This window comes from Eumetopias jubatus, unplaced genomic scaffold (assembly GCF_037043125.1).
Source record: "Eumetopias jubatus isolate StellerSeaLion01/CBP00866 unplaced genomic scaffold, mEumJub1_p1.0 scaffold_1, whole genome shotgun sequence".
NCBI lineage: Eukaryota > Metazoa > Chordata > Mammalia > Carnivora > Otariidae > Eumetopias > Eumetopias jubatus.
Window position 1 is genome coordinate 45,371,798 of NW_028274807.1, and position 26,989 is coordinate 45,398,786.

General features: G+C 33.4%; 1 protein-coding gene across 1 annotated transcript in view; it reads left to right on the plus strand.

Annotated features, from left to right (window-relative positions):
• The window catches only part of ARL6 (ARF like GTPase 6), a 41,275-nt gene that overhangs the window by 9,615 nt on the left and 4,671 nt on the right, over positions 1-26,989 (plus strand). The window contains exons 3-7 of the mRNA XM_028119198.1: positions 900-961; positions 1,399-1,467; positions 5,421-5,515; positions 18,961-19,090; positions 22,936-22,991. Coding sequence (XP_027974999.1) covers positions 900-961; positions 1,399-1,467; positions 5,421-5,515; positions 18,961-19,090; positions 22,936-22,991 — 412 coding nt within the window. The remainder of the gene's footprint in view (positions 1-899; positions 962-1,398; positions 1,468-5,420; positions 5,516-18,960; positions 19,091-22,935; positions 22,992-26,989) is intronic.

Genomic DNA, 26,989 nt, shown 5'->3' on the forward strand with positions numbered 1-26,989 from the left:
TTAGGAGGCATTTGATGACTTGTCAGCTTAGGGCATTTTAATTGCCTGTGGGACTTGCTAACAGGTCTCCTGCTGTACTCTTGCCCCCTTGTAATCTATTCACACAGAATTCCCTACCATGGCCTTCAAGGCTCTACAGCTCTTTGTTACATATAGCTCTCTGCCTTACTCAGTACATTTTAGACGTACAGGCCTTATACTTTTCCTGAGTGGCAAGGCCCTGCTTGCATTGGGGTCATTGCACTGGCTAATTCTTTTGACTGAAATGTTTTTGCCAAGATCTAGTCATAGCTTTTCTCCTTTTTGATATTCACTCTTGGGTCCGATGTTACCTCCTCAGAGAGGCTTTTTCTCAGCATCCTTTTTCCATGCCCCATACCAACCCTCTCCCTCGTTGCCTCCCACCTTCAAATCACCTTTCACTGCACTTATCACTGCCTGAAATTGTGTTCACTTGTAGTTTACTTGGTTATTGCTGTTTACTTTCTCTAGGTAGTAAGCTCCATGAAAGCAGCGACCATATATATTCACCATCTAGACATGAGAACAGTCCCCAGTAGCATATATAAACTCAGTAAGTATGTGGTGAAAGATTGTAAAGTCCTGTATGTGAACTCAGAATAACTCATCAAACCACTTTACAGCTATGGTAACTTGCAGCAAGCCACAAAATGTGAATTAAGGTATACACATTATACAGATTCATAATTAGTAAACCTTAAACTTCTGTAAAGAATTCACACACAGTGATTCCACTGCAAAAATTATAATTTTGTTTAATTCTGTCATCTCCTTAGTGACAAATTTTAGAATTGGAAATGTGGATGCTTTTTTTTTAACCTGAGGAAAAATTCATCTTTGGTAATTGCAGATTTCTCAATTTGTCTTTTCTCTTGAAGGCTCAATCACAAGATATAGTTCCAACCATAGGATTCAGCATAGAGAAATTCAAATCATCCAGGTAATTCATTTTATTATACTTGTGACTAAGAAGTTGTGGGTGAAAAGTGTTAATATCAGATCTACCTAGTCATTCCTTCTACTCTTAGAAAAATAAATTTGTTGTTTCAGAAGTCCATAGATGGTAAACTATTTGTACCACTACCTCTGGATTGTTTTTCAGAATTTAGACTTTAGACAAATTCTGATAATCTTACTGGAAGGAAAACATCTTTTTTTATGTTATTCATTACAAAATCATATTTATATTAAAAAATTTATTTTATGGGACTTGTACTTGAAAATTGGCTCAAGTTGAATATTGTATATTCAAAGGTGGTTTCTTTGAAAACAATTTAAATTTTTAAGTAAAAGTCACACCTTAAGTTAGTATCTTATAATGTAGTCATGGTTTGTTTTGTTTTGGTGTTTGGTTTTGTTTTGCTTTGTTTTCTGTAGTTTGTCTTTTACAGTGTTTGACATGTCAGGTCAAGGAAGATACAGAAATCTCTGGGAACACTATTATAAGTAAGTATGTTTATAAATGTTGGTTAACTATTATTTTATTTATAATTATATTTTAATATATTTTAATAATAATGATTAACAAATAAATCCAAAGGATTATGTGGGCTAGGTTGCAGTATTTATTTTTCATATAATTTAAGCACATTTTCTAATGAAAAAATGAAAATGTTTTCTGATGAAAAAGTGTAATCATACTTCATATTATTTCTCAAATGCTTCAGGTCCTCCATGACCTTGGATCTTTGCATATGCTTTTCTCTCTGTTTTTAATGCCCTGTTCTATTTAGTTGCAGTTTAAAGTTAATATAGTCGTGCTCTAAGGTTAACTCAAAAGTCACCTCCTCTGCCAGATTTCACCGTTCTTGCCCAGTTATTCTGCCCCCAGTGTTCACACAGTACTTTACCATACTTGTTATGTCTTAAAGTCATGCGCCATAGCTGCCTCTCTAATGAGGGTATGAACTGCTCAAGAGCGAGGATTATTTCTTATTCAGGTTATTTCTTCAAGGCCAAGTATGATGCTAGAGATATAGATCAGTAAATATTATTGAATAAATTTAGTTAAAATAATAGTACTAATTTAAACAGTTGATCCATTTGTTCTACAAGCAATTCTAAACAAGATATTTTTCAGCATATGCAAATAAAGTGCTCACTAATTACTTCAGATTAAGAACTGTCAAGTTACTAGAACCCAAATTATTATGCCGTCTCAGGATTTGCATGTGGTAGTAAAATGAATTCATTAACTGTTCATATTGCTAGGACTCCTTCCTGTAAAAGCAATGTAACTTACTTTTGGAGTCTGAAACTTATAACTAGTATCCCTTGACTAAATGCCCTTTTGTCATTATGAACTCTTGCCTTGGAATGATTATGAGATGACTGCCCAGATCAGATTTTAATTTTTATTCTTTCCTGCTAATGTGGGAACAAACATTGTGTTCCTCAGATATGAGCCAAAGGAGATTTTTTTCAGATACTCTTTTCAATGAGTGCTTTAATAGATTGAAGTCATATTTAAATCTTACAGATCCAGAGAACTGCTGAGGTACAGAGAAAAGATTTTGTTCTTTAGATTTCAGAGTCAGTTTGGTAAAGGAAAAGTGGCATGTTTGTGGTAGCTTGCATTAAATTCTCTGGGGAAATGTGAGTTGTTTTTTGGTGGTTTTTTTTTTTAGGAAACCTGAGTTTTCAGTATAGGATTTTTTCTTCCTCCAAAAAAAGAATTTTTAAAATGTATTTATTTTAGCTACTATTTTAAAAATAACATTTATTTTAATTACAGATAACAAAAATACATAGAAAATAGTTTCTATGTATTCTGTGTTCTGATTTTAATTCCTTTTTCTTCAAAATCTTTTTGGAAGAAGTTAATTAGGAACACTATAACTAAATTGTAGGTTGAATAGTGAATATGGTTACTATGAAGAAGTCTACAATAATAGTAAATTTATATCCTGCATCTATATTTTTCTAATTATGAAAGAACAAGTACATTTTAATCTATTAGACTGAAAGAGGTTAAAAAGATTAAGTCTACTATGGCAAAATAAGTCACTCTTATGTTGGGAATGTAGCATCTTTTTCAGGGAAATTTATCAATATCTTTTAAAATGAAAAGTGTTCATGCTCTCTAGCCATCATTTTTTTTCTTGAAAAGTATTCTGTGACTAACACTAGTGGACAAAGTTATACATAAAAGAATATGTGTTGAACACTGTTTATAATGACATCTCAATTATAAAAAGAAAAATACTACTCTTTTTTTTTTAAAAGATTTTTATTTATTTATTTGAGAGAGAATGAGAGATAGAGAGCACGAGAGGGAAGAGGGTCAGAGGGAGAAGCAGACTCCTTGCTGAGCAGGGAGCCCGATGCGGGACTCGATCCTGGGACTCCAGGATCATGACCTGAGCCGAAGGCAGTCGCTTAACCAACTGAGCCACCCAGGCGCCCGAAAAATACTACTCTTAACAAAAATATGTGCTTAGTATATATAGAGAAGGAAAAAAATTTAGTGGCATGTGCACCAAACCATTAATAGCATTTGTTTTTGGAACAATAAGATTATAAGGGAAGTTTACTTTGTCATTTGATTCTGTAACATTGATTATTGTATAATTATTGCATATTATCTTTATAATACGAAAGTAATAAAGTATAAAATATAAGGAGTACACACTTTTTAATATTTGGAAAATATAGAAAAGAATATAAAAATTTTTTTCTTCAAATCTCACTATTAATAAATTTACCATTGTTAATCTTTTTTGTTTTTCTTCTTTCTTGAAATATAAAATATATACTTTACATAGTTGAGAAAGGAGTCTTCTAAATTATGTACCATATATAGTTTTTTATCCTGCTTTTTCAGTTAATATTCAGTGATAAGAATAAATCAGGAAAAACATCCAAAGAATATAACTAATGACTGGCTGTTTATTTTTTTTCACATGCCTATGCCTATTTTGTAATCATTCTATTTTTGGGCATAAAAGCTATTCTCAGTTTTTGAAGATTATAAACAATCCTTCAGTTAGCACATCTTGCTGCATAAGTCTTTGTCATAAATCATGTTTCCTTAGAATAAATTCCAGAAATAAAATTACTGGCTCAAAGAGATTTAACATTTTTAAAACTGTTGGTAGATATTTCCAATCTTACCAGTTTCCATGGCTACTAGTAATGTATGACTAGTGATAACCTATGTTCATTTTTTTTAAATGATAGGAGAAAATGGTACTCAAAAGTTGTTTTATTTTTATGTTCATGTGATTGCTAATGATATTGAACTTTTTTTTAATGATATTGAACTTTTAAAATCTTAATTTATGACTGGAATAAGTGATTCACAAAAAAAGGTAAAATGTCCAATAAATATATGCGAACATATTGAACTTTACTAGCAATTAATGAAATACAGTGTAAGATACTATGCTGTTAGAATGGCAAAAATGGACAAGAATGTTAAGAGCCATGCTGGAAAGGTGGGAAAAATACTGGTAGTAGTATAAATTGATAAAGTATTTCTGGAATACAGTTTGTCAATGTTTATCTAAAACTTTAAAATTTGTATGTATTTCTAGAAATTTTATTCCTAATTACAAGTCTTAAGATATCAAGAAATTTAAAAAATGTACTCAGGAGGATGTTTATTCCAAAGTTTTTCACAATAATAAAAATTAAAAATAATCTCTAAGTCCACAGTATTACCGATGACATATCTGTGCAACGGAATACTTTATAATAATTAAAAGAAAGGTGCAGAGAGAATCAGTGATTTTTTTTTTTTTAAGTGCCACTGTGGTCTGTAAGTGAATCCTTAAGCCAGGTTAGTGGCTGGTTATCAGCTTAAAAAAATCAAATAGAATAAAATAAAAGCTATTTGTAAGTGTTATTTCTGGAAACTTATTTCAAATATAGTTACATATACTTAAGGATCTACTATATCTTAATGTAAAATGTATTTCTCACTATGGTTATGGTAAGAAATATTTGAGAAACACTGGTGTAGAGCTTAATGTTTCATATAAAAGTAGTTCAACCTATACTGCAAAAAAGATCAAGGAAATATATATATATCAGAAAGGCAGGGTATAAAACAGAAAGATTCCTTTTAAATACAAATGTAGGTACTCGTATGTGAATATACACAAAGAAAATGTTAAAATTGATTTACCCCAAAATATTAATAATGATTGCATCTGTGTAATAGGATTATGGTTTTACTTGTAATTTTTAAAAATTATGAAATGTCATTAAATTTACCATGTTATCAACCAACTGAGAAGAAATTATTTTACATGAAATAGGACTAATGGTAATATAGTAGTCACTCATATAAACTAATATGTAATGAAAAGACAATACACAGGTTAGGAAATGCAAATGAATGCTAAACATGGGAAAATGTATAATTTTATCTTTAATTTTTCTCATTCCTTATACAGAGAAGGACAAGCCATTATTTTTGTCATTGATAGTAGTGATAGATTGAGAATGGTTGTGGCCAAAGAAGAACTTGATACTCTGCTGAACCATCCAGGTATATGTGTGTGTCTGTGATATCTGTACTTTAGGGTCTGTTTACATAAGATTTTTTTTGTTCTTTGGTCTTGGCAGAAGATGTTGCTTATTCTATGTAATTATCTCTTATTTAAAGTTTTTAATTTTTTAATTGAAACAACATATAGTGTCATATTAGTTTCAGGTGTACAATATAATGATTCAATAGCTCTCTACATTAATGAATATATTACTCTCCTTTGTTTTTGAATTTTAAAATATAGTAATTATTCAGAATTCATATCTACCTATAGCACCATGTATTTTTTAAATTTCAAAGCTTTTTGCAGTGTTTTCCAGGTCTCTGACCTTTATTTCCCCCAAAATAAAAATGTTCTTCTGATTGCACAAGTAATATGTGTCAATGGCAAAAAATGAAGACAGGAAAAGAAGAAAGAAGGAAGTAAAAATCCACGTATTTCAACAGTCATTAGAATTATTTTGGTTACCATCTTTTCATACATGTATATATATGATTACACAGCATTTCTTACATATTTATTCTGAGAATTCTTCTAAAACAGATCTTTTCTGTTTTTAAACTCTTAACTGCCAGCCCTACCCTCTTTTCAAGATACCAGTATTAACAATTTGGTATTTTTTTCTCATTGTTATTTACTAAAATGAGATCATATTCTCTACACTCTTCTGCATTTACCTATCCTCAGAGAACATTAAATTATGGAAATCCTTTCAAGTCAAAATGAATATATGTAGTTATTCTTTCTAATATTTTTAATATGGCCTAATGGCCTAATATACTCATATGAGTATATAATATATACCTAATATACTCTATGAGTATACCACCATTTATTCTATTTTACCTATTAGATATTCTTTTTTTTCTCCACAATACAATTCTCCAGTAAGTATTGTGAAACTCTGCGTTTCTAGCTTTACTCATGCGAAGAGATTTAAGTAAGTGGTCTTTGTGCTATGACTTTTAGGAAGAGGTGATGGCTTAAAAGAAGTGTGGATTTGTTAGAAACAGAATGGAAAATAGTGTGGGGCTTTCTAACAGTTCTTCCTGTTTAACCACACTAACTGGTATTTTTATTGAACAACCTTAAGTTTATTCAGATATTTGGGGTAATAATTATCTAGCCTGTACATTTTATGTGACTCTTTCACTTTTAAAAACTTAACAGGCTTTTATCTGGGTTAAGAATGCATTTTTGATTATGCATTCCCTTTGTGTTAATCTTTCCATTTTCTCCTCAAAAACTGTTTTAACGTTGACCAATAAGATGAAATGATTTCTACAAAAATCAGCTTCAAATACAGTGGAAACCTTGGTTTCCTCAACTGAAGCATTGTCCAAGTAAGTTATCTTTATGTACTGATGCATTTATTTTTTGGGATAGATTCCCAAAGGATTTCTCAGCTGAGGTAAACATGAACTTTAAAAATTTTTTAATTTAATTTTACTTTTTTACTGAAGTATAGTTGACATACAATGTTACATTGTTTTCAGGTGTGTAATATAGTGATTTCACAGTTCTGTACATCATGCAGTGCTCACCACGATTGGTGTAATTACCATCTGTCACCATACAAAGTTAATACAATATTACTGACCATATTCCCTATGCTGTACTTTTTATTTTAGTGACTTATTCATTCTGTAATTGGAAGTTTATACCTCTTAATCCCCTTCACCTATTTCATCCATCCCTCTCACTCCATCCCCTCTGGCAACCACCAATTTATTCTCTGTATTTATGAGTTTTTGTTTTGTTGTGTTTTGTTCATCTGTTTTGGTTTTTAGATTCTGCATATAAGTGAATCATGCTATTTGTCTTTTTCTGTCTGACTTATTTCACTTAGCATAATACTCTCTAGATTTATCTACATTGTCACAAATGGCAAGATCTCATCCCTTATGTCTGAGTAATATTCACTTCAACACCTTCTTGTCTATTGTTCATCTAATGATGGACACTTAGATTGCTTCCATATCTTCCTATAAATAATGCTGCAATACACATAGGGGTGCCTATATCTTTTCAAAATAGTGTTTTTGTTTTCTTGGAATAAATTCCTAGTACTAGAATTATTGGCTTATACAGTATTTCTAAGAATTTTGATTTTTTGAGGAATTTCCATACTGTTTTCCATAGTGGCTGCACCAATTTACATTCCCTTTTCTTTACATTCTCACCAACACTTGATAATTCTTGTTTTTTTTGATGCTAGCCATTCTGGCAGGTATGAGGTGATATCTCACTGTTGTTTTGGTTTGCATGTTCCTGATGATTAGTGCTACAGAACATCTTTTCTGTTTGCCATCTATATGTCTTCTTCAGAGAAATATCTATTCAGGTCCTCTGCCCATTTTTAAATTGGATTATTAGTGTATTTTGGTGTTGAGTTTTATGAAATCTTTATATATTTTGGATATTAATCTCCTATCAGATATATGATCTGGAAATATCTCCTCCCATTCAGTAGGTTGCCTTTTCATTTTGTTGATGGTTTCCTTCACTGTGTAAAAGCTTTTTAGGTTAATGTAGTACCAGTAGTTTATTTTTCTCTTGTTTCCCTTGCCTGAGGAGGCATATCCAGAAAAATGTTGCTACAGCCGATGTCCAAAAGATTACTAAGTCTTCTTATTGGAGTTTTATGGATTTGGGTCTTACACTTAGGTCTTTAATCCATTTTGAGTTTATTTTTGTATATGGTATAAGAAAGTGGTTCAGTTTAATTCTTTTGCACGTAGCTGTCCAGTTTTCCCAGCAGCATTTATTGAAGAGACTCTTTTCCCATTGTATTTTCTTGCCTCCTTTGTCGTAGATGAATGAGCATATAAGCATGGATTTATTTCTGGGCTCTCTATTCTGTTTGATTGATCTATGTGTCTATTTTTGTACCAGTACAATACTATTTTGATTACTATAGCTTTGTACTGTATTTTCAGATCTGGAATTGTGATACCTTCAGCTTTGTTTTTCTCAAGATTACTTTGGCTATTTGGAGTCTCTTGTGGTTCCATACAAATTTTAGGATTATTTGTTCTGTTTCAGTGGAAAATATTGGTATTTTCATGGGAATTGCATTAAATCTGTAGGTTGCTTTGGGTAATGTAGACATTTTAACAATATTCTCCTAATCCGTGAGCATAGTATATCTTTCCATTTGTTTGTGTTGTCTTCACTTTCTTTCATCAGTGCCTTACAATTTTCAGAGTACAGGTCTTTCACCTCCTTGGTTAAGGTTATTCCTAGGCATTTTTTCTTTTTGATGCAGTTGTAAATGGGATTATTTTTTCTTTTTTTTTCTTTAAGATTTTATTTATTTGACAGAGACACAGCAAGAGAGGGAATACAAGCAGGGGGAGTGGGCGAGGGAGAAGCAGGCTTCCCACTGAGCAGGGAGCCCGATGCGAGGCTTGATCCCAGGACCCTGGGATCATGACCTGAGCCAAAGACAAATGCTTAACAACTGAGCCACCCAGGTGCCCCTATGGGATTGTTTTCTTAATTTCTCTTTCTGCTGCTTCCTTATTGGTGTATAGAAATACAACAGATTTCTGTATATTAATTTTGTATCCTGCAACTTTACCAAATTCATTTATTAGTTCCAGTAGTTTTTGGTGGAACTTTTGGGTTTTTTGTGTATACTATGTCATTTGCAAACAGTGAGTAACAGTTTTACCTTTCCCTGCCAGTTTGTATGCCTTTTATTTCTTTTTCTTGTCTAATTACCGTGGCTACAACTTACAATACTGTGCTGAATAAAAGTGGCAAGAGTAGACATCCTTGTCTTAATTTTAGAGGAAAAACATTGTTTTCCACCATTCAGTATTATATTAGCTATGGGTTTTTCATATGTAGCCTTTTTATGTTGATGTATATTCTCTCTAACCCCACTTTGTTGAGAGTTTTTTATCATAAACTGGTATTGTATTTTGTCAAATGCTTTTTTTCTGCATCTATCAAATGGTTTTTATCCTTCATTTTGTTAATAGGGTGTATCATGTTGATTGATTTGGTATTATTGAACCATCCTTGCATCCCTGGAATAAATCTAACTTGACCATGATGTGTGATCCTTTTAATGTATTGTTGAGTTCAGTTGGTGATTGTTGAGGATTTTTGCATTTATGTTCATCCAGAAATTTGACCTGTAATATTTTTTTAGAATGTTTTGTCTGGCTTTGGTATCAGAGTAATGCTGGCCTCTTAAAATGAATTTGGAAGGTTTTTTTCCTCTTCTATTTTTTGGAATAGTTTGAGAAGGATAGGTATTAAGTCTTCTTTAAATGTTTGGTAGAATTCATTGGTGAAGCCCACTGGTCCTGGACTTCTGTTTATTGGGAGTCTTTTGATTTTTGATTCAGTTTTGTTGCTAGCAATCAGTCTGTTCAGATTATCTGTTTCTTCCTGATTCAGTCTTGGAAGATTGTATGTTTCTGGGAATTTATCCAATTATTCTAGGTGGTCCAATTTGTTGGCATATAATTTTTCGTAGCAATCTATTATAATCCTTGGTATTTCTGTGGTTCTTCTTCAGTTCTTCTCCTCTTTCATTTCTGATTGTATTCATTTGGGTCCTTTCTGTCTTTTTTTCTTGATGAGGTTGGCTAAAGGTATATCAGTTTTGTTTATGTTGGTTTCATTGATCTTTTCTGTTGTTTAGTCTCTATTTCATTTATTTCCACCTGGAACTTTATTTCCTCCTCCTAGTAACTGTGGGCTTTGCTTGTTGTTCTTTTTCTATTTCTTTTAGGTAAAGGATCATAATGTTTATTTGAGATTCTTTTGTTGTTTCTTGATGTAGGCCTATATTACTATAAACTCCCTCTTAGAACTGTTTTTGTGAGGGGTGCCTGGGTGGCTCAGTTGGTTAAGTGATGGACTCTTGATTTCAGCTCAGGTCATGATCTCATGGGTCATGGGAAGTGAGCCCTGCATCTGCTTCTCTCCTTCTTCCTCTCCCTCTGCCCCTCTGCCCCTCTGCCCCTTTGCACACACACTCTCTCAAAGAAATCTTAAAAAAAACAAACCTGCTTTTGCAGGGTGCCTGGGTGGCTTAGTTGGTAAAGTGTCCAACTTGATTTCGGCTCAGGTCATGATCGCAGGGTCCTGAAGTCAAGTCCTGCTTTGGGCTCTGCACTCAGTGCAGAGTCTGCTTGAGAGTCTCTTTCTCTCCCTTTGCCTTCCCGCCCCCCTGTTCATGTTCTCTCTCTCTCTCTCAAATAAAAATAAATAAATAAAATCTTTATAAAAAAAGAACTGCTTTTTGCTGTTTCCCTACAATTTTGAAGAATTGTATTTTCATTTTTATTTGTCTCTAAGTATTTTTTTATTTCCTTTTTGATTTATTCATTGACCCATTGGTTGTTTAGTCTCCATGTGTTTGTGTTTTTTCTGTTCATTTTCTTGTAATTGATTTCTCGTTTCATACTGTTATGGTCAGAAAAGATACTTGATATGATTTGAGTCTCCTTAAATTTATTGAGACTTGTTTTCTGTCTCATCATCTGTCTTGGAGAATATTCCATGTGTACTTGAAAAGAATGTATTCTGCTGTTTGTGGATGGAATATTCTGCATATATCTGTTCAGTCCACCTGGTTTAATATGTTCATTCAAAGCCACTGAACAAAGTTCCTCATTGATTTTCTGTCTAAATGATGTATCCACTGATGTAAATGGGGTCTTAAAGCCCCCTACTATTCTTGTATTACTGTCAATTTCTCCCTTTATGTCCATTAATACACACTTTATTATCCACACCAATGCACTTTATATATTTAGATGTTTCTGTGTTGGATGCATTGGTATTTACAATTGTTATATCCTCTTGTTGGATTGATTTATCATTATGCAATGCTTTTCTTTGTCTGTTACAATCTTTGTTTTAAAATATATTTTATCTGACATGAGTACTGCTACCCCAGCTTTCTTTTGCTTCTATTTCCATGGAATATCTTTTTCCATGCTTTAATTTTCAGTTTGTCTGTGTCTTTAGGTTCTGAAGTAGTCTCTTGTAGGCAATATGTAGATGAGTCTTGTTTTTTCAGTCCATTCGGTCACCCTATATATTAACTCTTTAAAATTGAAGTATAAGCTGTTTACAGTCAAATGCTCAGATCTTAAGGACATAGTTCAATAATTTTGACAAATGCGTACACTCATATAACTACACTGCCTGTCAAGAAACAACATTTTCATTACCCCAGAAAATTCTTTAACACCCCTTCCCAATCAACACTTAACACCTCATACCAGAGAACTAATCTGATTTCTATCACAGATTAATTTTGCCTATTCTACAGTTTAATATAAATGGGGGTCAAGGCACATACATTTTTGTGCATAAGTTTTTTTATTTGGCATAATGTTTAGGGGAGTCATCTATGTTGTTTTATGTATCACTTGATTATTCCTTTTTATTCTATGTAACATTCTATTATGTATGTATATCACAGTTTGTTTATCTGGTATCCTGTTGAGTGACATCTAGACTGTTTCTAGTTTAGGGCTAGTATGAATAAACCTGATATGAACATTCTTGTAAAAGGCTTTTTATAGACATACTTTCATTTTTCTTCAAAAAATTCCTAGGAATGATACTGCTGGGTCATAGGATAGATGTATGGGTGATATTTAAAGAATCTCAAAGTGGTCATACTATTTTACATTGTCAGTAACATAAATGAGAGTTCCAGTTTCTGCACATCCTCTCCAAGATTTATGTTGTTTTTTTTCATTTTAGCCTTTCTACTGAGTATATAATAGGATCTCATTGTGCTTTTAATTTGTATTTTACTGATGATTATTAATGTTGAGCACTTTTGCATATTCTATTCACCAATCTTGTACATTCTCTTATAAAATGTCTTTTTAAATCTTTTGCCCATTCATTAATTTGGTTGTTTGTCTTCTTATTATTGAAAATTTAACATTTCTTTATAAGGTCTAGATAGGAGACCTTTGTTAATATATGTGTTTTGAAGATTTCTCATCATTCTGTGGCTTGCCTGTTTATTTTCTTCACAGTATCTTTTAATGAACAAATGTATCTAATTTTGATGAAGTATAATTTATCAATTTTTTTTTAAATACAAGCTTTCTATGTACTCCCTAAAAAAATCTGTGCCTACCCTAAGATTACTAACATATTCTTCTATGTTTTCTTCTAGAAGCTTCATAGTTCTGGCTTTTATGTTTAGGCCTGGGATCTATCCTGAATTAATTTTTGCACTTCTTCTTACAGATATCCAATTATCCCAAAATGTATTTGTTGGAAAAAAATTTTTTTTCACTGAATCACTTGTCAAAAGCATTTGACTTTCACACTTATTGAATTTAATTTGACTGTATATATGTGCACCTATTTCTGAACTCTGTGTTCTATTCCATTGATCTCTTTTATGTCCTTTCACATTTGGCTTGTTACCATGGATTTATAATAAATCTTGAAGTCAGATAGGAAAAATCTTCCAATCCTGGTCTACTTTTTCAAGATGGTTTTGGTAGTTCTAGGTGTTCCATATTTCAAATAAGTTTTTATATCAGCTTACTAATTTTTTTTAAAAACGTGCTGAGATTTTATTTTGATTATATTTGGGGATAGTTGACATCTTAACATTGGACTTAACACTGAATGTTCGAACTCATGAGCATGGTATGTCACTTAATATGTTTATCCTTTTCTCAATTTCCCTGTCTTTTATGGTTTTCTGTAGAGGTCTTATACATCATTCATTCAGCTTACCCGTAAGTTTTTTTATATTTTTGAAGCTATTATAAGTAGTATATTTTATTTCATATTCTAATGGTTCACTGCTAGTATGTGAAAATAATTGACTTTGTATTCTGGAAGGTTGTTAAATATATTTATTCTAATAGTTTTTCTGTACATTTCTTAGAATTTTCTCTGTCTAAAGTCAACAACAAAAATTCTACTGCTTCCTTTTTAGCCTTTATGTCTTTTAATCTTTCTCCTGTCTTATTGCACTGGCTAGGGCCTTCAGTACAATATTGAATAAAAATGGTAAGTTTTGTCTTATTCCTACTTTTCTTCCTGCCCTAAATCCTGGTCTTGCTTCTCTTCCTTACTAATAAATGTCCTTTGTGGCATTTTTTTTTTTCCAGAATAAGGCACTTTTTCCTGCCTTAAAAACCTGTTCAGGTGATACCATTTTTCCCCCAGGGATTTTCTTAATGACCTATGGAAATTCTTTCTGCTACCTCTTGGTTGGCAGAAGCTGCTTCTCCTGTTATCTTGACATTTTTTAAGGCAAACCTCTTTCTAAAATTACCACATCATCTTTTGTTAGCATTAAATTCTCCACCTTCCTATTGCTTTATGTTCATATAATAACTTCACTTTTTCTTGAATCATGTTAGAATCTATAGGTATGCCTTTCTTACAGCAATTCTGCACCCACATAAAAGCTACATTTTCAATACAAGGTAAAAAGGTATTTCATGAAAAGTGCAAGATTTTCACGCCTGCTCGTGTAACTACAACAATGGCTTCATGAATTTCCTTTTCTTTTTTCACAATGGCCCTTATACTGGCTTCATTTATCTTGAAATGGTGGGCACCCAGAGCTGCAGACCTCAATCTATGGTACATATCAAACAATTCAACTTTTTCTTGTAATGTCATGATTTTTCTCTGGTTCTTGGGAGCATTTCCAACATAACTGGTGGCACTTTGTATGGGTCCCATGGTGTAATTCAGGATTTACAGTATACACAAAATAAGATGAAAAAGTATGTGAGAACTGTGACAGCTTTTTGTGATACACAATTTACTAGAAAAAGGAACTGCTCACATAGAGATGATTAGTATCACATAGCATTTTAAGCAGATACTTCCACACTTGAGGTCACTGCAATAGCTACAGGAGGTGGCAATGAAATTATTACAGTGGTACAGTATTACTACAGTTAATTTTATGCAGTTATGATTTAATACTGCATCTTTACACTTGTTTGCATTTCTCTCAACTGTGAATGCTGCCATATTTGGTCTGTATGTGCATAAGAATTAATAAATTTTAACTTTTTATAATAGATTTGTATATCTTTTATGGTACTAAGTGATAAAATCATCTCATTTCTATATATATTTTATGCACTCATGAGATACCTTTTTCTTAATTTTCCTTCAGTGTTTCTAAGCTTCATGATTTGTTTATAGGATTTTTCAAATTGTTGCAAATCTCTAAAATATTCTTCAATATACTTATTGAAAAAAAGGCACATATAAGTGGACCTGCACAATTCAAGTCCATGTTATTCACTATCATTATCATTCATCACTGATACTTAGGTTGTTTCTGTATCTTTTTCCATTCTTTACATTTACTATTTTACCACTAATTATGATGCTTACTAGGGTTTGCTTATATCTTTATTGGGTCAAGGAAATTTTCTGTTATTCCTAGTTTTTCAAGAAGTTCCATTATAACCTAGTGTTAAAATTTACCAAATGCTTTTTCTACATCTATTACAATGATAATATTATACTGTATTCACATATATTAAAGCAAGCTTACATTCCTGGGTTAGATCTCATTTGGCCATTGAATATTAACCTTTTGATATATCATTGAGTTGGACTTGCTAACATTTCATTAAAAATTTTTGTTTTTTTGCTCATAAGGTTTTTGGTTTGTAACTCTCAAAATGCTTTAGTCATCAGGGTGATAGAGGCCTTATAAAATGAGTTGGAAAATATTTACTTTTTCTCTTTTTATTTTTTGGATTAGATAGAATTGGTATTATTTCATCCTTAAATGTTAGATAGAATATATGAATGAAGCCATCGGGGTTGGGATTTTGTATGTGTGTGGGAGTATGGGGGAGTAAGAGGGACTGTGAATCAGGAATTAGATTTCATTAAATGATATAAGGCTATTAAAGTTTTGTATTTTTCCTTGGGTCACTTTTGGTAATTTTTGACCAGATTTTAAAATTTATGTTGTCAAGTTTACTGACATAAAACTGTTTATAATATCCTCTCACTATCCTTTTAATGTCTATAAGATCTGTGTATCTTCCTTCATTTCTGATATTGATAATTTATGTTTCCTCCATTTTTTCTTGCTCAATTTTTTAAAGAATTTGTTGGTTTTATTAACTTTTTAAGAACCATGGCTTTGTTAATTTCTTCTGTTGGTTTGTTTTTTAAAAATTTTTGTTAATTTCTGTTCTTTGGTTTATTATGCATTTTCTATACTTACATTGTATTTCATTGTCTATTGCCTTTTTCAGATGGAAGTGGAAATCATTGATTTTACACCTTTTCTAATATCATTTAAAGCAATACATATTCTCTAAGGATTTAGTTACATGTCACAAATTTTGATATGTTTGTTTCCTTTATTATTTAGTTTGGAGTATTTTCTGACTTACCTGTGAGTTCTTTTTTGATCCTTAGATTATTTAGTAGTTGTATTATTTAATTCCCCAAATATATGGGAATTTTCTAGGTTTCTTTTTGTTATTGATTTCTAAATTCCATTTGATGGAATAACATATTCTGGATGATTTCATCCTTAGAAATATTGGGTCATCATATATGGTCTGACTTGGTGAATGTTCCATCTGCCATTAAGTAAAATACGTATTTTGCTCTTGTTGGTGAAGGGTCTATAAATGTCAGGTGATAGTGTTCATTTATTAGATGCATATACAGTTAAAATTGTTTTGTCTTCTTGAGTGAGTGACACTTTCATAATTTTTAAATGTCTGTCTTTTTCAAAGAGGGAGAGAGGCAAACCAAGAAACAGACTCTTAACTATAAAAACAAACTGATGGTTACCAGAGGGGAGATGGGTGAGGGATGGCTAAATAGGTGATGGGATTGAGGAGGGCACTTGTGATGAGCATGGGGTGTTGTATGAGCATACAGTGTTGTATGAAAGTGTGGAATCACTATATTGTACACCTGAAACTAATAACACTATGTTAACTAACTGGAATTTAAATAAAAACTTCAAAAAAGCACTGACATATAATAAACTTCACAGAGCACAACAACAAATGCCTGTCTTTTTCCCTTCATCTTGAACACTACTTTGTCTGATAATAGTGTAGCCTAGCATGCTTTCTTACATTTAAATATATGCATGTTTTTCCATCCTTTTCCTCTCAGCTTGTTTGTGTCCTTATGTTCTGTGTGTTTCTTGTAAACATCATATGGTTATGTGTAGCTTTTTTATCCATTCTGACATTCTCTGTTGCAGGGTAAATTCTAGCTGGACTAATTTAAATGTAAAAATCACACCAATGCAGCAGTAGAAGAAACTATGGGAGAAATTTAAAATAATTCTGGGGCAAGAAGAGGTCTTTCCAACTATAACACAGAACCCAGAATCCTAAAAGAAAAGATTGATGAATTTGACTATATAAAAAGTTTTTAATTACAAAACAAACCATGAGCAGTCAAAGGCAAATGACAAGCAAGGGGAAGTATTTGCAGTTTATATCACAGCTACAGGACTTTTTTCCATACTCCTTATGGTGTTCCTGCAAATCAATAAAACAGAAAATAAAAACTTAGAGGCGCCTGGTGGCTCTGTGGGTTAAGCGTCTGCCTTCGGCTCAGGTCATGATCCCAGGGTCCTGGGATGGAGCCCTGAGTTGGGCTCCCTGCTCAGAGGGGAGTCTGCTTCTCCCTCTTCCTCTGCCCCTCAACCCCTATTTGTGCTTTCCCTCTTTCTCTCTCAAAAAATTAAATAAAATCTTTTAAAAAATGGGGAAAGGATAGGATAAAATAGTTCGTAAAAAAAAAAGAAATAGAAGCATCTTTTGAATATATAGAAAAATTATTGACCCTTCTTAAAACAAAGTAAACATATTCTGATAGTACTTTTTTTACCTATCCACTATCATAAAAAGATCAACAGGTTTGATAATACTTTCGGCAAGGGCATTGGAAACGTTCATTCTTACATATTGTTATTGAAGTGTAAATTGATATAATTTTTAAAGGAAGGCCTTTCAGTAATCACTATCAAAATAGCAATTTACATCCTTTAACCAGCAACTTTACTTCCCAAATTTCTCCTACAAACATACTGCCCATGTACAAAATTTGCTATGTACACTTTTATTCATTTCAGCATTGTTTGTAGTTTTAAATATTGGCAACAATACAAATATATCTCACTGGGTACTGATTAAACAATTATGGTACATCGGGCGCCTGGGTGGCTCAGTCATTAAGCGTCTGCCTTCAGCTCAGGTCATGATCCCAGGGTCCTGGGATCGAGCCCCGTATCAGGCTCTCTGCTCGGCGGGAAGCTTGCTTCTCTCTCCCACTCCCCCTGTTTGTGTTCCCTCTCTCGCTGTGTCTCTGTCAAATAAATAAATAAAGTCTTTAAAAAAAATAAACAATTATGGTACATAGTACTAAAAGGCAGAATATTCTACAACTGTTAAAATAGTGAAGAAACTGCTCTTTATGTACTGGTATGGGACAGGCTCCAAGATATGAAATTAAGTGAAAAGCAAAAGATATAAAACTGATAGTCTATTATTTGTATAAAGAATAATATATAATAAGTTTTTGCAAATACTTCTAAAAAGATGCCAAGCAATAGGTGATATAGGTTAACTCTTCTAGAGAGGACAAGTGGATTGCCTGGGACAGGTGGGAGGGAGATTCTTTTACTGTATACTATTTTGTGTCCTCTGAATTTTGAACTATTTAAATGTATTATCTATTCAAAACAGTGAAAAATACTTCCAAAGTTGTAACAAGGTAAAATATCTTGTTAATGTATCTAGTTTGTTACTTCTAACCTGTTACTAAAATCTAAAATCAAGATCTTGTTTGTCTCCCTTCTACTTTCATTTGAAGTTTGATTCCTTTCTATTGACAGTAAAAACAAAACAAAATATTTGACCCCTGTATAGCTACTGCTCAGTAACTGCTTACTGAGCCCCAACTCCCACCTCACTCATCTTTGTTTTAAAGCTCCAACCAGAGGGCGGATGTCTTCTTTTTCTTTTTTTTTTAAGATTTTATTTATTTATTTGTCAGAGAGAGAGAGAAACAAGCAGGGGGAGTGGCAGGCAGAGGAAGAAGCAGGCTCCCTGCTAGGCATGGAGCCCGATGTGGGACTCCATCCCAGGACCCTGGGATCATGACCTGAGCCGAAGGCAAACGCTTAATGGACTGAGCCATCCAGGCATCCCAGAGAGTGCCGAAGGCAAACACTTAATGGACTGAGCCATCCAAGCATCCCAGAAGGTAGATAGTCTTAAGAAGAAGTATTTTGTTAATTCTCATATCATTCAGATACATTCTTCACAGTGTATGTGTTTAAATGTTGGCGTATATGTGATATAGAAAGAAGTGGTTGGAAAACAGTTTTAGTGCATTTCAATTTTAAATATTTGGGGAAATGACCAAAAAGCTAGAAGTGTGATGATAGTCTTATTTTGTCTTTTAGATATTAAGCACCGCCGAATACCAATCTTATTCTTTGCAAACAAAATGGATCTTAGAGATGCAGTGACATCTGTAAAAGTGTCTCAGCTGCTGTGTTTAGAGAACATCAAAGATAAACCATGGCATATCTGGTAATGTTTTATATTTACTCTTCATTTTAGCATTCTGAAAAAAATCTCTGAGCTTCAGTTCTTCCCTCTTAAGCTCGTTGTGTAAGTCATCTAACATGATAGGATGTAAGCTAAGGATTTAGTTGTATAGAATTGTAGCAGTGCAGGTATTCATGAGTATATTATTATTAAAACTTTTTCCAATCTTGGGGCGCCTGGCTGGCTCAGTCAGAGCATGCAGCTCTTGACCTCAGAGTTGTGAGTTTCAGCCCCACATTGGGTATAGAGATTACTTCAATAAATAAATCTTTAAAAAAAAAAACAAAAACTTTTCAAATCTTTCTGAGGATACAAAAATATAAACAACTCTTTAAAAGAATAATTTAGCCCATTTACCGAGTTTCAAACACACTGATTTTTTTCTGCACATTGAATCAGCCAACCACAATCCCATCTCAGGACTTTTTTGTACTTGTTAGTCCCTTTGTCTGAATCTGTCTCCAAAATGATTTTCCTGGCTTGCTATTGTACTTCCTTCAGGAGAGAGACCTCTCCTGACAGCCCTTCAAAATATCATTTTATCTTACTCCAACTCTTGCTTTTTTTTATACACTTTGCTCTATATTTCTCTTGCCTTGTCCTCTTTGAGTTTTGCTTGTTTTATAGTCTCTCTACCTGTACTAGTGCATTAGCACCATGAGAGCTGGGATTTTATCAGTTTCATTCACTCTGTAACCCCTAGAATAATAATAGTACTAGGTACTTAGTATGTACACAACAAATACTGGTTTATATGAGTATATAGAAATGTAAATATTAATTTTATTTGGATATACTAATACAATTGAACTCTTCAGTATTTAGTATCTGAAATTATTATACATTGTTTATTTGGAAAGCAGTTTCTTATGGTTATATTTAACTCTGGTGTGCCTTTCTGCCAAAATATTCCAATAAGGATAACCAGAAGTTATATATTAGTATTTTAGTGCCTACCTTATATTAATTTGAGCTTCTATCCACCCACCTAGTTCCCTCTGCTGCAAGATGTCCTTCTCTTGCCAGTTTTCCCTTTTTTAAAAGAAGGTATCTATGGAGAAAGGCCTAACAAAGAAGCAGAGAAATACACTGCCTCTAGAAAGAGATACAGAATATGGAACAAGGAGATAGTAGAGCTCAGTAAAGAACTTTTAGAGCTAACCTTGGTGCTGAAAAAGGAATCTCATAGAAGAGAGCTTGAGAAAGCCCTTGAAATGCCTCAGTACTCAGGGCCACCAGCACCTCTACCCAGGAATGAAACACTACATATCTTGAGTAAAACCCTCCTTACTTTGGAATCAGAAGAAGAGTCAATTTTTACAAAATGTCTCTTGATTTGGAATTTGTGGTTCTTGTGATATTTGATTGGTAAAGAAAGGAGGGATTTTAGGTAGAGAAGTATCTTAAGGTAGAACCTTTGTATTTCTCTAAATCATACTTAAATTAGTAATACCAAAAGTAGAATAGTTTTTAATTTTTGCTTTGTATTAAGCATTGTGAGTTTTCACATTAAGAACTACAAGTCTAATTTATACTAAAAGATGTAGTCCTTTTAATTTTGAAACAAATTAATTTTGCAAGTGGTAAAAAATCTCTTCTACTTAAAATTTAACATCAGCAATTGAATTTTAACAGATTTCTTTATTCATTTGTGACATCTAAATACTTCTCAGTGAAAGAAAAGGTAATGTCCTGTTGCTATAAGGATGTGCAGTATTATATTGCCAGGTTCTATATTTTCTGTATAACTTATAGAAGAATGCCAAGTATTTCTTTGAAAGTTGTCTATAATTTTGACTCTATTCAAACAGTATCTCACTAAGTTCTAGTGTTTCATTTGTTAAGCTTGTTTTTTATTTTTTGCTATGTTCATTAAAGCATGTATAAAATTGAAAATACACTTATTTTTCTTTTCCAGTTTTAGAAATAAAGGTAACACTCAGTGATACAAAGATAAAACAGTCTATCTCTCTTGCCTTCGGTCCAGGTAAATTTACTGGACAATAAAGAAAAGATTATACAGAAATGCAGCCTGGATATTTTTGCGGTTTATTTTTAATCATTGTACTAAATATATAGCCAACTCTGATTCTCAGGGTCTGATTTTGTTAATGTTCTTTTAAAAAAGTTCTTTGATGGGCGCCTGGGTGGCTCAGTTGGTTAAGCGACTGCCTTCAGCTCAGGTCATGATCCTGGAGTCCCAGGATCGAGTCCCACATCGGGCTCCCTCCTCAGCAGGGAGTCTGCTTCTCCCTCTGACCCTCTTCCCTCTCGTGCTCTCTGTCTCTCATTCTCTCTCTCTCTCTCAAATAAATAAATAAAATCTTAAAAAAAAAAAAAAAGTTCTTTGACAAAGTCCCCGGCACAATAAGTATATGTGTATTTGCTTATTTACTCTCTTGTGAGGGCAACAGATAACAAATCAGGTAAATAGATATGTAAAATACCTGGAAGGATGAAGAAAAATAAAGTAGGATAATAAGAGAAAGAATGAGAGGTGCTCCCTCTGTGAAATCTAACTGAAGTCAGGGAGAAATTCATGCAAAAGTTTGGAGGAATAGCTTTCCAGACAGAGAGGCCAGCCAAGTGAAAAGGCTCTTAGATGAGAATGTGCCTCGTGTGTTCCAGGAATAGCAAGAAGTCCCGGCTGGCTTGAGCAGAGAGATCTAGGGGGAAATTGTAGGAGATGAGGCCATTGAGAAATAGCCACAGACCTTATCACAAAGGTCCTAGTAGGACACGGTAAAGACTTTGGCTTTTATTCTAGTTACAGATCTGATGATGTATTTGAAAGGAAAGGTAGAATTCAAACATTTGGGAATTATAGGAAAAGATGCAGGGTTTTTAGTATGGCACTAACGCCTACAGTAAAGGAGACAAGTTTTTCCATTTTACTACTTGTTCGGTTGAGACCTTAGTCTTGTTTGGGACTGTAAATGTGTGATAAAAATCAATACATTGATCTTTATAAGCATTTCAGTTACTGATGTTTTGCTGTTGATATGGATAATCTGTAATTTACTTTGAATAATTATGTATCACATGCTGTTGGTTTCTGTCTATTTTAAAATAATTCTATAATAAGTTGTATTCATAATCTAATAAGTAATTCCTTGGAAGTAATTTCTGTTTTGATTAGAATCAAATTAATTATTTTAGGTAATTAGGTACATTTTTAAATCATGCTTTAGCACACTTAAAAGGAACCCTAATCATTCAGAAAATCTATTTATACTAATTGTTGTCAGTCTATGTCTTTGAAAAAGATTATCTGATACTATAAAAATCCTCTGCATTTCATTATTTTAGTTTATTTAGCATCATTTTATAGATGCTAAGAATAAAGAGAGTTAAATAACCTGTCCAGTGCCTGAAGCTACTAGATAGAAGAGTATGATTGAAATCTGAGATTTTTTTTTATTCTACCAGTTTACCAAAGTTATAATTACAGATTTATACCTTATAGATATCAAATTCCATTTCAAATAAAGTCACTCCATTGTGTGGCTAAATTACAACCTAGGTCAACCATTTCTAATAATTAAATGTTACTGAGCCACTGGGGCTGGGCAAAGCAGAATAATAACTATTTTAGTGATAACACTTTTCCAAATGTCTGTCATAAATCGTGAATAAATTTCTCATGTCTTCTTCCTGAGCACCCAGACTTTTATTTCTTATGTATATTCAGTTTCAGTGCTTACCAGTTTTGCTCAAATATATGTTACTAGACTATATTAATTTGCCATATAGCAAAATTGTAATTATTTATTCTATGGTTCTATGAAGTAATGAAATGGATATGTTTCTTACGGATTTTATTTCAGTGCTAGTGATGCCATAAAAGGAGAAGGATTGCAAGAAGGTGTAGACTGGCTTCAAGGTACATCGCAAAATACTGTGCATATTCAGCCTTTATTCCTATTCTATTCACATTTTTCTTTCCCTTTTTACATTTCATTTTTATTATATCATTGCCTTTCTCGTTTCCATTTATTTCTGCTGTCAGAAAAAACAATCCAGTAAGTATGCATTACCTTGCTACATTTACTTCTTTGTTTTGTTTTGCTCTGCTTTTTGTTGTTTTTTTTGTTTTTCTCGGTGGTGGTTTGGGTTGTGCGTGCGCCCACGTGCATGCTTGCAGAAAGGTGGTTTTATTAAAGCACAGGGACAGGACCCCTGGGCAGAAAGACCTGCACCAGGGTTGTGAGGAGCAACTGATGCTATACCACGGGGCTGGGGGACTGAGGGAAAAGGGAAGTTTTCGAAAGAACTTTCATATGCTAAAGAGGACCTACAAGATACCAGAGGCCTTGCCCTTTTCAAGTTAAGGTTGTTTTTCCCCCTTTGCAAGGCATTAACATTCAGATAGTTGGGAGCTTCCTGGAAGAATGTCACATAGGTCCCACCCAGGAGTGGGGTTGCGGGGGGATTGCAGGGTGTCAGCTTCTGCTTTGTCTTCAGCCAGCCTTCTGCTCCCTCATCATTTCCCCCCTGAACAATTTTGACCCTTAAATCTTTAAGGTTGTTGAAGGTAGGAGGTCCCATCTTCTGTAACTTATTCCTGCTGAATAGGGGCATAGAGATGTCCCTACCTATGGGTCAGTATTGTCAGTTGGGGACCATATGGGGGAGTTACAAAAGTTGGAGGCAGCTAAATCCAATGTGGTCAACATATATGAACCTCCATGAGTAGAAAAGATCATCTGTCAGCTGGAAGTTATGGCAGTGAAGGAGTCTTGACACTAGGCAGGGAGACACCAGAAATAACAAAATAAGGTTAATATTGTAATGAGAAAGAGAAATCTGAATGAAAGAACTTTGATAGTTGACCTTTGATAATTTTCCTCCAGGCCAGGAGTTTAAAGCAATCACTAAAGGAAAGAGAGATCATTTAAAGTGCCAATTTGAGTCTTCATTCATTTAGAAACCCAGATATATTTTTGTGGTAATCTGGAATGTATATGCAGCATTTTGTTTTTATGTTAGCACACGTTTCACCCTGAGTAGCAGTTTAAAACATCTAATGCCACTCTATTTTGTAAAACTGCTTCATACATTTGTATTACTTTAGTATTTAATAGAGAAGTGCCATTTTGAGTGTCATTTAGGGCTTTGACCGTGTACTAATTAAGAGCTTCCATGTGCCACACATCCTGTAGTCTCAAAGAGGGAACAAAGATGGATGCTAGGTGGTCATACCAATGTAACACAAAACGTGTCCATCATTGTTTTAAATTTGGAAGGTTGGCTGGATTGGTAATGGTTTTAATAATGCATCTATGCATTCAGGCGAAACCCAAAGTACAGTGGCCTACCCAGCCTGGGGGAAGCTATGGACACAAGTTAGAGCTAAATAGTCAGTCGGTCCATTAGGAGCTAGACATATAATGTTGGGCATCCTTTAACTGGAGTTAAGATATCAAGGGCTATTCAGTTTTAGAGGGCCACTTTTTGAATTTGTTGGTGACAGCCATGTCATGCTTAAAGGTGGTCACTGTGTGCTTGGCTAAAGTCTTGACTTGTAATTTTACATTAATAGAGGTAGTTCCTGGGACAAATATGACTAAGGAATAAAACCATCAAGAAGCTGTCTTTGTTTGAGGTCCAGCCTTAACAATATCGTAATTAAAAGGAATCACTGTTAAGTGAGAGACTTGTCTCAAGCGATAAGGGCATCCCCAAGTGCATCATCCAATCTAATCACAGAGAAAGTGGGGTTGTCCATTATCTCCACAAGTCCATAGTTAACCTCATGGAGCAGGGTACGTTCCAGCTTTTAAGGAAAATTTTCATCATCCTATTCACACAGAATTGGTCAAGGTGATAGTTGAGTTATAGAGTTATTGGGGGATTAATCCCATTTTCCAGTTGTTTAAATAATCATATGCCCATGGGATCCTGTAATTATCCCCACAGAATAACAAGCAATAAGATTATCTATCTATGAGCTATTATGTAGAAATAGAAAAGCTATTTCTCTGAAGTTACCTCAAGTTGTCTAACTTAAGCAAACATTTAAGGACAATCAAAACTAGGATTTAACATCCACAAAGGTGGGTTATTTAAACATAATTTTTCTCTCTAAAATAACCCTCATTTCCAGAGAGAGCCAAATCAAGACTAATTTGTTTACAAAACAAGTCCAATTTTAATAAACTTGGCCTAATTATTTACATAAACTCAGCAAGAATAATGGTCATATAGATCTTTTAGAATCTGCTTTGCTGGAACTTTTATAAGGAATCTCTAGGTTGAACTTTTAGTAGCCTCTCCAGGTCAGAAGCCAAGCCAAGTACTTGCCATCAGACATGCCTGCCATACCTGTAGATTTGGGCGGATTCCTCTTCATGAGGTCTGCAGTATATCCTGAGGTTCCTGCACTTGCCAGGAAGTGATTCTTTACTCACCTGGTGAGGCTGCTGAGAACTCTAAGCAAGGTATCAGGCCAACATTTCCAAGGGGCTTTATGGCTCCCTGTTTTGTAAAGTCAGCCTTAGTTCCTCAAAGCTGTTTGGTCATATCTGAGTCTATGCATGTCTCTCTCAAATATGACATTCCAGTCAAAGCCTTGATAAAATAACTAATGTTTCCAATGGTGTCCTGTTACAAGGAGAACAGAAATAATAATAAAAATTTTAAAGTATTTAACTTTTTTTCTACCTGAACCCTCCAAAATTCAAAAGGTCTCAGTAAGTATTCTTTCTTCCATGACAATCATAGTCATTTATATAAGTTTAATAAGAATCTGTTCTCCTTGTAACAGGCTACATTTACTTCTATTACATTTTTCTGAAGGGTTTATTTAAATAAAGAATTTGCATCTTTACAATCAATATACTTGACAACTCTAGAAAATAATTTTAATTTATGGCAACAAATTTCTGTCAGATCTAGTGATAGAAGCACATTTGAAGTTTGGGACAAATTTCAGGCCTTACTGTCAATAATTAAAAATAAGCTTGAATAGAATATATCTTCTAAGAATCATGCTGAACTCTACGTATAGCTCCACTTATACATGTTTACACAAATTTTAACACTCATTTAGTATTGTAAATACCGGTATTCTATTGATGTTTTGTATATTGCAGTTTTGTTATTCATCAAAATAGCTATCATTGATTGGTACAGTCTTACCATATCAAGGAATAAATTAAGATATATCATTTCTTCTAAGATTACATTGTTTACTAATCACAGGAATGGATTGAAGCAGTGACCCACACAGAGCAATAGATGTGGATGAAACCAAGTTCTGTAGGTCCTTTTATTACAGGGCCCTGAGTCAGGCTGAAAAATGTCCATTTGTGAGCGAACTTGAGGGGAGTCAGTCCTATCAGGAATCTCCCAGCCCTGAACAAGGGTGAATAACAAAATATTATTAATTCTAGTTATAGTCTTGTGGCTGTAAATTTAATTTCTTTTACACTAACCTTTTAATGCCAATTATATATGTAATTTTGTTTTCTCTTATGCATATCCTGGTGAATCTAAGAATAGCCTGCTTGACCATACATAAAGAGACATAATATCTCTTTGGTTCAGAGTATTAAATGTACATCTGATAAATATTTTTATGTGTTATTAGTAAAATATAGTATTTTAATAAACTGCATAGACTATTGTATTTCTTTTTTTGTTTTTATGTAGATATCATGACATTTACTATTAAACTACAAAGAATGTTATAGTCATACTTTACAATTAAGTAAAATATAACTGAGAACCTCTAATGGTGATAAAGAACTGGTTTACACTTCTGATGATTTGATGGGACTTATTCCCATATAAAATAGTTTAAGGAGCAGTGTTCTACAGAAGACACCAGAAGCATATATTCAGCCTTGATTTCTTATTTTCCCGGTGCTTACTGCTCAC